Source organism: Merops nubicus, unplaced genomic scaffold (assembly GCF_000691845.1).
Source record: "Merops nubicus isolate BGI_N331 unplaced genomic scaffold, ASM69184v1 scaffold18356, whole genome shotgun sequence".
NCBI classification, from domain to species: Eukaryota; Metazoa; Chordata; class Aves; order Coraciiformes; family Meropidae; genus Merops; species Merops nubicus.
In genome coordinates, this window is record NW_008614546.1 from 4968 (window position 1) to 18266 (window position 13299).

Consider the following 13299-nt stretch of genomic DNA (forward strand, 5'->3'; position numbering starts at 1 on the left):
AAGATCACATATTCCTCCCAAATTCTTTACATTTCTCCTGTAATTCCTTAAGAAGCAGCATTTTTATTTACAAAAGAGAGCACACTTGCCAAGACAGAAGCCTTATCAGTCCATGTGAATACTTGTGTGTCCATTTTTGCTCCATTCCGTGTGAAGTAAGAGGGCAGATTCAGTGGTTATTCAACACTAAATCCTTTTGAAAGTGGTTATCTTATGATTTTAATAAAGGCCTTTTCTGCTCTTTTGCAGTCGCTTTTGGAAGCACACGATATTGTGGCTTCAAAATGTTACGATTCCCCTCCTTCTAGCCCAGAAGTCAATAACTCTTCAGTGAACAACCAGATTGTTCCAGTAGATGCTATTCGTATTCTTGGAATTCACAAAAGAGCAGGAGAACCTCTGGTAAGTAATTGAACATGAGTGTCTTTAGACTGTGAGTGAAAATGTTTGCATGTGCCTGATTTTTTGCATTATTATTTCCATGATTATGTCATGTGATTGTAATGGATGGTAAGATTAGTACTGAGAGGTTGAAACAAGAAGATATTTGTGTGTTCTCCATCCTATTCTCTTTAAGAAATCACGGGATAGTGAATAGGCTGTCACTAGGCTGAGTGACATGATAGCATAACTGACTAACGCAACATTCTGTTTGGTCCTGATACCAAATGACAGGATTGCGTGTGCTCACGAAAAATACAGCCCTTGTTCAGTCATATGAAGACCTTGTCTGAAAGTGCTTTTGTGTCACCTGGTACTTACCTGTGTAGTAGGAACTCTCACACTGTAGTAACTATTACCGTCTGGCTTGACTGGGTTAGACAGAATATCCCATAGCTGTGTATTTTTGTTTTGAGATGACAGTAAAATGAAATGGCAATTCAAACAGTGGTAATCTGGGTGTCACATACCTCTTTCAGGGCGTTACATTTAGAGTTGAGAACAATGATCTGGTAATAGCACGGATTCTTCATGGCGGGATGATAGATCGACAAGGTCTGCTGCACGTAGGTGACATTATTAAAGAGGTGAATGGCCATGAGGTTGGAAACAATCCAAAAGAACTGCAGGAACTGCTGAAAAATATTAGTGGCAGTGTTACTCTGAAGATTCTCCCCAGCTACAGGGACACTGTTATTCCTCAACAGGTCGGTAGCACATTTCTAACAATTCTGAGAAGAGAGCTTCTTTTTTGCATAAAATTATTTTAAGATTTTGGATTAGACATGTTTTGATTGTTTTGTGTATTTAATGAGAGCAGGAAGGCTAAAACGCAGATACCTGTATTCACCTTTAAGTGCATTTTGGAAATGGGTTTATTTATTATTATATACCATGCCTAATACACCTGCCTGCAAAATGATAATCAGTATCTAAGGTTGATAAGCAGTTGTATGCAATATATAAAGCGCGTTTCTTTGACATCCAGTGACCTCTGATGACCTAGCCACAGTCACACTAATTTGCAGAGAACTTCATGTATCTATAGCATGATCAGTGTCCAAGTAATCCGCTTCACAGAATTCAGAAACACACTGCATTCAACAGATGAGCTTGAACTCGGTGACTTAAGTAGGAAGCTGGGTGGTGGCTGTTCCCCAGCCTTTGGTTGTTGCTGCAGGCTGTCGGATTCTCCACTGCAGAAGTAACTTGTTGTTCTCAATCAGTGCCTTTGAAACATCTTACAAGAAAAAAGTCAAAGATGTTTCCAGTTAATGATGCAGCTTACTTTTTCTTCCCCTGAATCATATTTGAGTCTTAAGCAATCACACATTTTATTTGTTTTAGAACTTTGTGTTCATGGCAAAATTAATTCTTGAGATTCCACAAGCCTTGAATACAGTGCTCACATTCTGAGATTTTTTTTATATTTTTGAGTAATTTAAAATCAGAATACTAATTGAGTTATATACACTGAAATGCAAAAATGAGTGTTTTGTCATACATTGTCCAAACAGAACAGTTGGTTTTTTATTTTTGTCATGAAGCTCCTTCAGCTGAGGTTTGCACTGCTGGTTATTCTGCTCTTTCAGCTGCTATGTACTGGGTTTTGCTATAGATTGTATTTTACCTGCCAAATGGATCACGTCACACTTTTTATGCTGTAGGTAAAGACATTATTTCAGTTTGACAGATAAATTAGGAAAAATGTATTGTATAATGTTTAAACTTTGTAAATTTTTTACACATTTCAGGTTTTTGTGAAGTGTCATTTTGATTATAATCCATATAATGACAACCTCATCCCATGCAAAGAAGCAGGTTTGAAATTTTCTAAAGGAGAAATTCTTCAGATTGTAAACCGGGAAGATCCAAATTGGTGGCAGGTTGGTAAAAAGATTTAAAAAATAAAGTGGAAAAAAACCCCTGAAAATCTTCACTAGTTGCCTTAATAAAACTCTTTAACTTATGCTTTACTTCCTTTTAACAGTAGATGTAAGAAAAAATATTTACACTGCAATCCAACTTCAAGCCGATATCAAGATATTAACAATGGAAATACTAGAGAAAATTGAATGGTATAAATTGTATCTGTAACACTCATTTTGCTATTACTTCTATTTATTTGTCTTAGTTCTTATATCATAAGGCCAGACATTCCAAAATCAGTTTAAGTGGACATTTTCTATCAGGAAGGCTTACCACAACTAACAGATTTAGCTGACAGCAACTGTGGAAGAAATGGGTCCTTTCCTGAGAGCTCACATTTGAGGGGGAGAGAGAGAGGGAAATTGACCCTGTGGATTTGAAGAGGGGTGAGAATAGCTATTTGGAGAAGCCATATTTTTAAATTCCACAGTGATGGTCAGTGCCTGTGAGCGCCAACATCTACATTCATAACCAAAGCGTTTGGTACTGTTTCAATGATTAACAGTTTCATCTTGCTTTAAAGTTGTATTTCTACACTTAGTCTTTCAGTGGAAATGTAATCCAGTGCTTATGCTATTTTTATTTTTTCCAAGACACTATGTACGCAATTAACCATCATCAGTGCCTTTGAAAATGGGACGAATGAACCTTTAAAACACCTTTTTTAGCTGAAATACTCAAAATTGCGAGTGGCAGTGGCAATTTAGGCACAGTTTAACATTATTAATTTCCCTTTCTACCCCTAAATTGCTCACCCTTTGCTAAATAATAAGCGATGGTGAAGCAAACATTACTTGATAATAGTATATATTTCAGTTCTTTAAAAGTGACAGAAATATCTGAATATACGTCAACGACCGTTGATGAATTCTGTTGCTTGTCAGTGACAGTGATAATAGAAAGAAAGAGAATAAAAAGTGTAAGGGAAGGTGGAAATTTACTGCTGCCAAGTTAATTAGTTTTGGAAGTCAGACACTCCAAAACTCTGGAGTAGTTTGACATTTAGTTTACGTGCTGTCTTCTGTACTCCAAATTCTCCAGTTGTAGCCTGTGGGAGTCCAGAAGAAGTAAATCTTAAACAGTCAATCAGTGGCAAAAATGAAATGCATTAAAGCGATATAGTACATTGCAAGTGTTGCTGTGCACATCATGCCACTGGGGAAAAAAAATTAGTTTCTCCTTGTGCTTTCTAGAAATGCTGGAGTGTTACTGAAAACTTGCTAACTAAAAAATCAGTCAGTCATAGGTAAAAGCATGTAAATTGAAAAGCAAACAGTTCCTGTTAGCAAGAGACAGGTCAACCAGTTAGAGAAGTTGGAGAAGAAAAGTGTAACATTTTGGAACTCTGGGCTTGTGTGTGTTAAGCTTGTTGAGAGGTGAGTTTGCCATGAAGTGATTTTATAGAGTATCTTAGCCAAACCTTCATTACTAGGAATACTTATGAACATTTTAAATCTGAGATAAGTGCAAAAAGCTTGAAGGCTTGATTAGACACATGTTAATGGCATTTGCTGTCTGAGACATGGCAGTTCATAAGCTGCACTGGAACCTGTTTGGAGAAGCTCAAGGATACAAAATGAGTGTACTGTGTACTAGAAAGTCTTGGGTTTTGTCACTTGAGAATTCAATGTCTGGAGCCATAGAATTCAGTTTTGGATTTTGATGCCAAAGGTTTATGGCTATAGGATCTTACTAACTTAATGGTAATGCTAACTTAATGGAACTAGTAATTAAACTTAAATAAAATAGGTAAAAGTTTCCTGAATTTTAATATTCAATGGCAAGACACTGTTGCTGTAAGACAATTTTAATATCTACTTCTAAGTTTGAATTTCCAAGTCTCAGTGGTAAATGTAGCAATACTCGTCAGTAAGGAACTGGCAATGTGAAAATCAGTCAACACCACATCAGTAAGAAAAATGCTTCTCACGAGTTAACTATTTTTTTTTTTTTTTAACTCCTACCTAACCCCCTACAAACCCCTCAAGGCCAGTCATGTCAAAGAAGGAGGAAGTGCAGGGCTTATTCCTAGCCAGTTCCTGGAAGAAAAGAGAAAGGCCTTTGTTAGGAGGGACTGGGACAACTCAGGTGAGGTTTAATGAATTTCATGAAAATATTTTGCTCCATTTATTATTAAACTAAACTCCATTTATTTTGCTTCTCCTGCCTTCATAGATACTAGGAAACTGCGGTGTGAGAATATACAGAGTATTGCAAAATTCTAATTATTATATGTTGGCTTTGACTGAAGGGCAAAGGCTGAAGTCTGTGCTTAGTCTTCATAGCTACATGAATCAGTTTTGTCATCTCCTGATGAAAAGCTAAAGGAGGGATGAAAGACATAAGAATTAACTCTTTTTTTTAATTATGTTTTTTGAGTATATATTCAAACTTAATAAATTAAACCCATTTGATAGATTTTTCTGCTGCTTTTTACAAAGCTTTCTAGGAAAATTAATTTTTTTCTCTGTGTTCAGTTCTTACTGTACCATCTGATGTGTATGAAACGAGATGTGATCTCCTTCCCTAGAATATATAAAGTTCTAAAATAATCCTTGTCAATTTAATTAATCTAAACTTGCATTTGTTCATGTAAATAAGCTTTGGAAAAACACATTTCACAAAAATTGTTTGTCTCAATTTTTATTTTTAGGGCCTTTCTGTGGAACAATAAGCAGCAAAAAAAAAAAAAAGATGATGTATCTCACTACAAGAAATGCAGGTATCTCTTAATACTGCATATGAGTCAAAGTTCTGTAGGCTTCTAAACTTGTAGAGTCTAATGTAACCAAAGCTGAAAGATTTTCAGTAAAATATTTGATTATAAATTTTATATCAGATAGGTTTTTTTTGGTTTAAAAGCAATAATGACTAGTGAAGATATGGTGATGCTGAGTACGTCTTTTGGTGGGTGGAAGTCAAGAAGAGTTGTGTGTTCAAAGAGTAAAAATGTGAAAGCTTTGTTGACAGGAGGTTGAGGGATGTGGTCCTTCCCCTCTACTTAGCACTGGGGAGGCCACACCCGAAGAGTACCGGGCTCCTCTCCAGTCCAAGAGAGACATAGGCCTACAAAGATGATGAAGGGACTGGAGCATCCCTCCTATGAGGAAGGGCTGAGAGAGCTGGGACTGTTCAGCCTCGAGAAGAGGAGGCTCAAGGTGCTCTCATCAATATATTTGAATACCTGAAGGGAGGGTGCCAAGAGGATGGCACCAGGCTCTTTTCAATGGTGACCAGGGACAGGACCAGAGGCAACAAGCCACAGGACTGGAGGCTTTGTCTGAACATCAGGAAACACTTTTTCCATCGTGAGGGTGACCAAGCAGATGCCATCTAAGGGTCCTTTCCAACCTCAACCATTCTGTGATTCTGTGAAAGCTCACTAATTGTTAATCAGTTTTACCATTATGATCAATCTTGAATTCTCCTCGTAAGTAAGAGCAATAATTTGACTTTATGCTGTCTAGAAGTGGGTAACTATTTTATTCCTGTACCAATTTAAAGCAAGAAGGCTTGTATCAGACTTTATGCCTTTTGGGTACTATTTATACTCCTGTGATCTGTTGGTGTATAGCAGGACTGCTTCATTTTTCTTCTTACAGTACTGACTCTGTATTTACTTCTTGTACGTTGCTCAATGTAGAATTTGACCGTCATGAAATCCAGATCTATGAGGAAGTAGCCAAAATGCCTCCTTTTCAGAGGAAAACACTGGTCTTAATTGGAGCCCAAGGGGTGGGGCGAAGAAGTTTGAAGAACAGGTTTATAGTACTGAATCCTACTAGGTTTGGAACTACAGTGCCATGTAAGTTGTCAGCATTTCTATTTTAATGTCATACTTGGAGTCTGATTATCTAGAAAATGCCTGATGTTTATCCTGGCAATTTAGGGTAGGTGTAATTTTGTCAAAGTAGAAAAATTGTGTAGCGTGGGAAAACAAAAGGTTCTTCATCTCAGACAACTACACTATGATATATTGATGACAGTGAAAATATTTGTAACTAGCAGTAAAATGTTACTGGTGCTATAGAAGAACAATTGTATGTGCAGTATTTCAGTCTGCAAGGTTTCTTCAGCAGCAGTCACCATCAGTTACTGAGGGCCTTCTAGAAATTCGTAGTAGTCTTCTGTAATAGAACAGCCAGTGGAGTTTCTCAGGTCTGCTCTTGTGTTTTCCACCTGTAGAAGGACCCTAGGCATTATAAATTGTTACTTTAGTATTGGAAATGTAGGGGAAAGCAACAAACTTCCAATAAAACTGAAGTGTTTGTGATCTCCAAGATTTGTATGACAAGCCAATGTTTTAATACATCTAGCCTCAAACCCATGATCTTTCTTTTTTTTCCAGTAAATTTTAGAAAAAAAAGTCTCCTTCCTTACTTAAGTATTGTTTCTTTGCCTTCCTCCCAGTTGTTCATTCACTCATTCACAAGATCTTTATTCTTAACTGCCCCCTCCTGTTTGACTGCTGACCAGAGAAGTCCACCCTAGCTACACCATTATTCTCCTCCTGCCACCTGCTTTTCAGAGTTTCAAAAGCAGTCTGTTCCCTTCTGGTTTCGGTGGGCAAGAAGCAGATCTCCTAATAGGCAGGAGGGAAGGGTCTGAAAGATGAATTGTGCTACATGGGAGAACCAGGGTCTCTCGTTTGCTGATCTCTAACACCAAAACTGGAATTGCTGTGTCTGACTGATAACGAGGTTGGCTTCCCGGTGTTACTTTTTAAAGGAAATCTTCCCCTGGGAATCTTGTTATTTCCTACTGGCAAAACAGTAGGAAACTGCTTATTACTTCTAAAATTATTTATTCCCTTTTTAAAAAACCCTCAAAATTGCCAGTTTCTCTAAAATGCTATGCAGATGCTGAAATATCTGTAACTAATGCAACACAATGTTAAAACATCTTTACTTGGAGGTCTTGAACACCCTTCAAAGACATAAAAATTAACTTTTCCAACCTAGCAATCTGACAGTCTAATCATGCACATGCAGTACAGAGTTTGTCCGCAGAATCTCCTCTCTACTTTAGTTTTTAAGTAGGGTTATCAATAATCTCAGTTAGCCTCAGTTTCTTTGATTGGTAGAAAAATCTCCTGGCTATTCATAAATAGAATGTGTGTGGGTTTGCTTTTTTCTTTTTTTTAAATGTCTGAAACTGATCTATTTTGCTATGGGGAGAAGCATGTCCTTGGTGCCAAGTTCTAATCCAGCAAATGGTGCTGTGGTTTTATTTCAGTATGGAGAGCTGAACCGTTAAGTCATCTTCAGGCTGTAGACTGTTAAAGCTCATTCTCCAAAATTTATTTCAAACTGATATGATTTTTTTTTTTATATATATATTATCTTAACCGTTTCGGTTTTAACCTTTCTGTAGAATCGTGGCTAAAACTAGATGTTCTAGTAATATGTTTATTGCTAACAGCTTCGGAAGATGATTTCACCTGGCACTTGTTTTCTATAATAATGAAGTTGATAGGAATTAGTGGAAGGGGGAGAACAATTTCCACTTGTTGCACCAGTTATTTTCAGAAATACATTTTGCATTTGAGAGTTAAACTTCTGTTTCATTTCCAAATCAGTTAAATAATGATTTTTATTCAGTGAATAATTAAAAAGATGACATGAGTGAGCATTTTATATGTTGTGAAGCAGTAATCCAAAGGAAGTAAGCAAATGGGTGGTAAGCAACATGTAGGAAAGACTAGAAATAATGGGAACAGGAGGGGCTGTGTTTAGTTTTGAAACTGAAACTAGAATAATTAATCTGCATATGGAACAATTATAATTGTATATTAATGTGCATTATGCTCTCCCTAACTTATAAGGCGGTCCAATCTCATATTTGTATTCCTAATGCAAAAAGAAAACATTCAATTTAGGTTTTAAATTTTTTGTTTGTTTAGTTACTTCACGAAAGCCAAGGGATGATGAAAAGGATGGGCAAGCATACAGATTCGTGTCACGAGCTGAAATGGAGATGGATATTAAAGCTGGCAGGTACCTAGAGCATGGAGAGTATGAAGGAAATCTTTATGGCACCAAAATTGAGTCAATCCTTGAAGTTGTTCAGACCGGAAGAACCTGCATCTTGGACGTGAATCCACAGGTACATCATGTATAGTGTTATGCTACGAGTGTAGAAGTATAATGTTGATGAGGTGTTGATGAGCCTTTATTTGAAGGCTTCTTGTCTGGTTTAAAGACTACGGTATCAGCTGGATTCTTGCATTAGTGGCAGTTAGTTGGAAGGAGTTAGAAGGATGGAGAAAACCAGCTTAGATTCTGCATGGAGGAGCAGTTTCCAGAGTAGTAAATAACCTTTTTAGGCAAGGTAGCATTAGTTTTGCAGTGCTTCTTAAGTAATGGGACATGTGGTGAGTCATTCTCAAACTTAGTTGGGTTTTGGGGGTTTTTTTTTTGTTTGTTTTTTTTCCTTGCTTCTAGGCCCTGAAAATACTGCGGACTTCAGAATTCATGCCCTATGTGGTGTTTATTGCTGCTCCAGAGTTGGAGACTTTGCGTGCTATGCACAAGGCTGTGGTAGATGCTGGAATTACAACCAAACTCCTTACTGTAAGCAATTCTTTATTATTTAGTTTGCTTTGAATGGGATGTTCTTAGTTCTTTGGGTTTTTTTTTACCTGCCATTTTAGATGAAATTTCTTTTGAAATTAATGTCTTTAGTAGAAGTCTTGCTTAACTTTTCTTAATGATTACTTAATAGAAGTTACTCTATATAATACAGATTTGCTTCTTTCTTAAAAAGAGACCTCTTACAGAGTAGTTTTGATTTGGGAGGTGATGATTTGCAGCAAATGGTAGATATTTGATAGTGGGAGTTGTTCTTTTATGTGAGTGTCTTTCTCTCACTTTCCCCATCTCTGCCTCTCAAAAGTTTTGTTCAGGTTTGTCTTATAATATAGTTGTGCTTCAAAACTGGGATCTATAATCCTTGGGAAAGATCCTGTGTCCTGAGTAAAAAAAAACAACAAAGCAAACCAACCTCCAAAACCCAACATCAGAATGCAGCTAGGCCTTGTTTTGACTGCTGCAGCAGTGCATGCTGCCCTGAGAATGGCTGGGAGCTGCCAGAGTAAGAAGTGTGGAACAGCTTCGCTTTCCCTCCAGTGCCCCACGCTTGTCGGCCAAGCGCAGAGGCACACGTTGTTCAGTGGGTCTTCTCTCCTTTCCTGAGATGAGGGTGTGTAGCAGAGGGAAAGGAAACATGCTTCTAATGCTGGTGGGGCATTGTAAGCAATGAAATGAGGAGTGACTTAATTTCTACTAAATGAACATGGAATTTTAGTATTTTATTTTTTCTTTTCAAACCTGTGAGATCCCATTCTTTTTAACCATGAGAGACTGTCTGGTCCTACTCATACATTCTCGTCATTATAGATTCTAGTCATCTCTGGTGAGTGCTCTGCTTTTCCTCCTCTCTACCCCAGATGAATCCTGAATTTTGTGACTAATTCAGTGATTGGTGCGTTTAACCCTAGCTGGCAACTAAGCCCCACACAGCTGCTTGCTCGCTGCCCACCGTATGATGGGGAGAGAGCTGGAAGAGCAAAAGTGAGAAAACTCGTGGATTGAGAGAGAGAATCAGTGTAATAGAGAAAGCAAAAGCCAGGCACACAAGCAAAGCAAGCCAAGGAACTGCTTCACTGGTCCCCCTCGGCAGGCAGGTGGTCAGCCATCCCCATCACCTGTAATGGGGACTTGAGAAGACAAAACACCATAACTCCAAATGTGCCTTCCCTCCCCCCCCCCTTCTCCTTCTTTCCCCAGCTTTCTGTGCTGGGCATGATGTCACATGGTGTGGGACATCCCTTTGGCCAGCTGGACGTGCGTTTGGCCGGCTGGGGCCAGATCTCCTGGCTGTGTCTCCTCCCAGCTTCCTGTGCACCCCTGGTGCACTGGCTGGTGGGGTGGTGTGAGAAGCTGCAAAGGCCCTGACTCGGGGTGAGCCCTGCTCAGCAGCACTGGGAACATCCAACACTCTGCTACCAACACGGTTTCCAGCACTGAGCCAAACCATTGCCCCGGACCACAGCCCTGTACCAGCTCCTGTGAAGAAAATTCACCCCCAGCCAAAACTAGCACAGTGATACCTATACAAGGAGTGGTTAAAAATGTCCAGACAAATACAAAAATAATTTCCTTCACTTCCTAATATTTGATTCCTTAAGGGACATGCTTGTCTTTGTTTTACTTTCCTTATGAATAATGAGGAGTATAGTTACAGTTAAAATATACATTTGTGTATCTTTACAGATTCTAAAGCATATCTGTACATGTATATAAAGAATGTGATTTTCCATTTCATTTTCTTGTTCTTCATGAACAAATGAAAACCAAATGTAATTTAAAATTTTATGTTCTGCTTGCTAGTGGGTCTGTCTACATTACTTCTAGCATCCTGAGTCACTCTATTGCAAAAATTCTGGCTCTTGTGGTGGTACATTTGCTGTTTCCTTCATTTACTGTGACAGAAAGGCTAGTCACAAACTTACTTTTTCATTTTGGCTTTTGCATTTACAATTGTATTAGTTGTAAATACAAAAATCTTGCAATTACAAAAATATTAAAATAAATTGTCAAGGGGACAAATGTTATGACTGCTTAAAAAATTCTTCTTTTTTCCAAAAGTGAAGAGGACATTTCTAACAATGTAGGACTAATAAAACAAAAAATGCTCAGTGGCAGAGCTTCATGAAGGCTTCATAATGTAGGAATATAAATTTCCTGCATGTTTTGCTGCTTATGTCAGAACTAGAATAGTACAGCAATAGTTTACAAATGAGGAACTGGTGTCAGCAGGGCTGAAAGGTAGCCTCCAAAAGCAATAAGGTATTCTAGAGCTTTATTCTGCTAGAAATGTGTCTTTCATTTCATAGTAATTTAAATTCTTGCATTTTTGGTGCTTCCTGTGGAAATACAAAAGGGCACAAATATATTTACGTAACCGTTTGACTCGGTGATTCCTAAAGCATTCCTGTGAGTCTGGTTGGATTTAGTTGCACATTCGAAATTATCGACTGCCCGTCGTGCGGACCGGCACAAGTTCCGTGCTTCTGTCGGCTCTCCTAAGAACTGCAAGACCTGCAAACATTTGGTTGCCACTTTTAGAACTATTGGCACAGCTCAGAACTTTTTCAGCCCTTTCAGTGCCTTTTAGCTTAAGCTCTGTGTGGATTTACTACAAGTGGAAACTTTGATTATTCTCAGAGTCTACCCAGTATATAGGTTTAAATAGTCAGCTGCAGTATGTCCTGAAGTATGGCCACGTCTTCTGTCCTGAGTGACCTTTGCCATCTCCTCCCCAGGACACCGACCTGAAGAAAACGGTGGACGAGAGCGCGCGGATCCAGAGAGCCTACAACCACTACTTCGACCTGACCATTGTGAATGACAACCTGGACAAAGCCTTCGAGAAGCTACAGACTGCCATCGAGAGACTGCGGCTGGAGCCACAGTGGGTCCCAATTAGCTGGGTCTACTGAGAGTTCCCCACAGGAGCCGAAGTGACAGACAAAAGCCAGTACACCAAATAGGCTAAAGTGACGTGTAGATACCGACAGTAACCTGCAGCACCTGTGCATTTTTACTCTCTGTATATTCAAAAGTACGCGATTCTGAATTTTTATAAAAATGTTGGAGGGAAAGTGTACTTAAATATGTAATTTATTTTAATTTTTCTAACTTTTTACAGATAACCTTTCTATTCATATCACATGAGGGAAATGCGTTTAAGCATTTTTATATGTTTTGATTTAGTAACTTTGCCTTTTTTGTCTACAAAACTTTCAGTCATTCACTTCAACATTTACATCTTGGTCTTACATTTTCACTGTGATTAAAAAAGGGATACTTGAAACCATTTTTGTAAAGCTTGTTAATGTCAGTGTTTAACTGGTCAAAAGTCTACAGCTCTTATTAGGAATGAATACTAATATCCTTGGATTTTCTTTTTCCTTCCTTAAAAAAATAATTTAATGGGAGCAGAATTTTAAATATTAAAAGCAGCAACCAACACGCAGCTCCATTGCTCCAGCTTCTTTCAGCTTAATGTTGGTGCATTCGTGATGTTTCACCAGTTCCTGACGTCTCTTGATTTAGACAACTGTTGTGTAGGTTCTCTTCTACGTGTCTCTGAAAATAACATAAAGCAAAACCTTGCAAGCTGCCTATTAGGCTGCTCTCGTGAGCCAGCCTGTTCTGGCTGCACTTCATTAGGGCTGAAGTGCTGATGTTAGGAAGCTTGTGCACAAGGCAGTCCAGTGGTGAGGTAGCCTGAGAGAGAACCTGGAAACGTGGAGCCTTGGAGAGCGGCGCTTGATGTTTAGGACTATTTATTCACACTTGTGCAAATACATTGCTCTAAAAAAAGAAAGAAGAAAAAAAAAAAATTTCTTTTCTTAGGACATTGTTCAGTATTTGTATAGTGATCTGTGGCTTAATTTCCTGTGATACCTAGTTGGGTTCTATATTATCTTTTTGAATATTTGTGTGTGATCAACTGCTGTATTTTTATGAGCGTGATGTAACGGAATTTCTGTGCTTTTTGTTACGTTGGTTTTAATTGCATTTTTTCATTAGATAGCTTGTGAATTGGAAGCTTACTGCTAAGAAGCAATGTTGTTTATACCTTTTTGGTTTACAGAATACTTACTTTGTTTCAGTGACAGTTCTCCCCTTAGGCTCGTTGATACAATTCATGTTAGGTTTGAGTTCATCAATCAAGACTTACACCAATGTAAATTTCTGCTTAATAACAAAACAAAAATATAGTTTGTTGCTAAGACTAGCTCTTTTTGTGACCATATTTTATATTATAACTTCAGCTGTGGTATATAGCAACGTTAACCATCACTTACCAGCTTAGGTGTCTAAACTGAAGTCTTAGGTTTGTTTAATTTCTCTTCCATCT

General features: G+C 38.2%; 1 protein-coding gene across 1 annotated transcript; it reads left to right on the forward strand.

The window, feature by feature from the left end:
* Nucleotides 1-228: 228 nt before the first annotated feature.
* On the forward strand, nucleotides 229-12241 carry MPP6 (membrane protein, palmitoylated 6 (MAGUK p55 subfamily member 6); the record flags this gene model as incomplete). Its single annotated transcript, XM_008942274.1, has 9 exons — nucleotides 229-402; nucleotides 921-1148; nucleotides 2196-2327; nucleotides 4359-4458; nucleotides 5024-5092; nucleotides 6014-6175; nucleotides 8273-8475; nucleotides 8814-8942; nucleotides 11696-12241. Coding segments are annotated over 9 exons (1374 nt in total), but the record flags the coding sequence as incomplete, so codon positions are not given.
* Between the last annotated feature and the right edge of the window lie 1058 nt (nucleotides 12242-13299).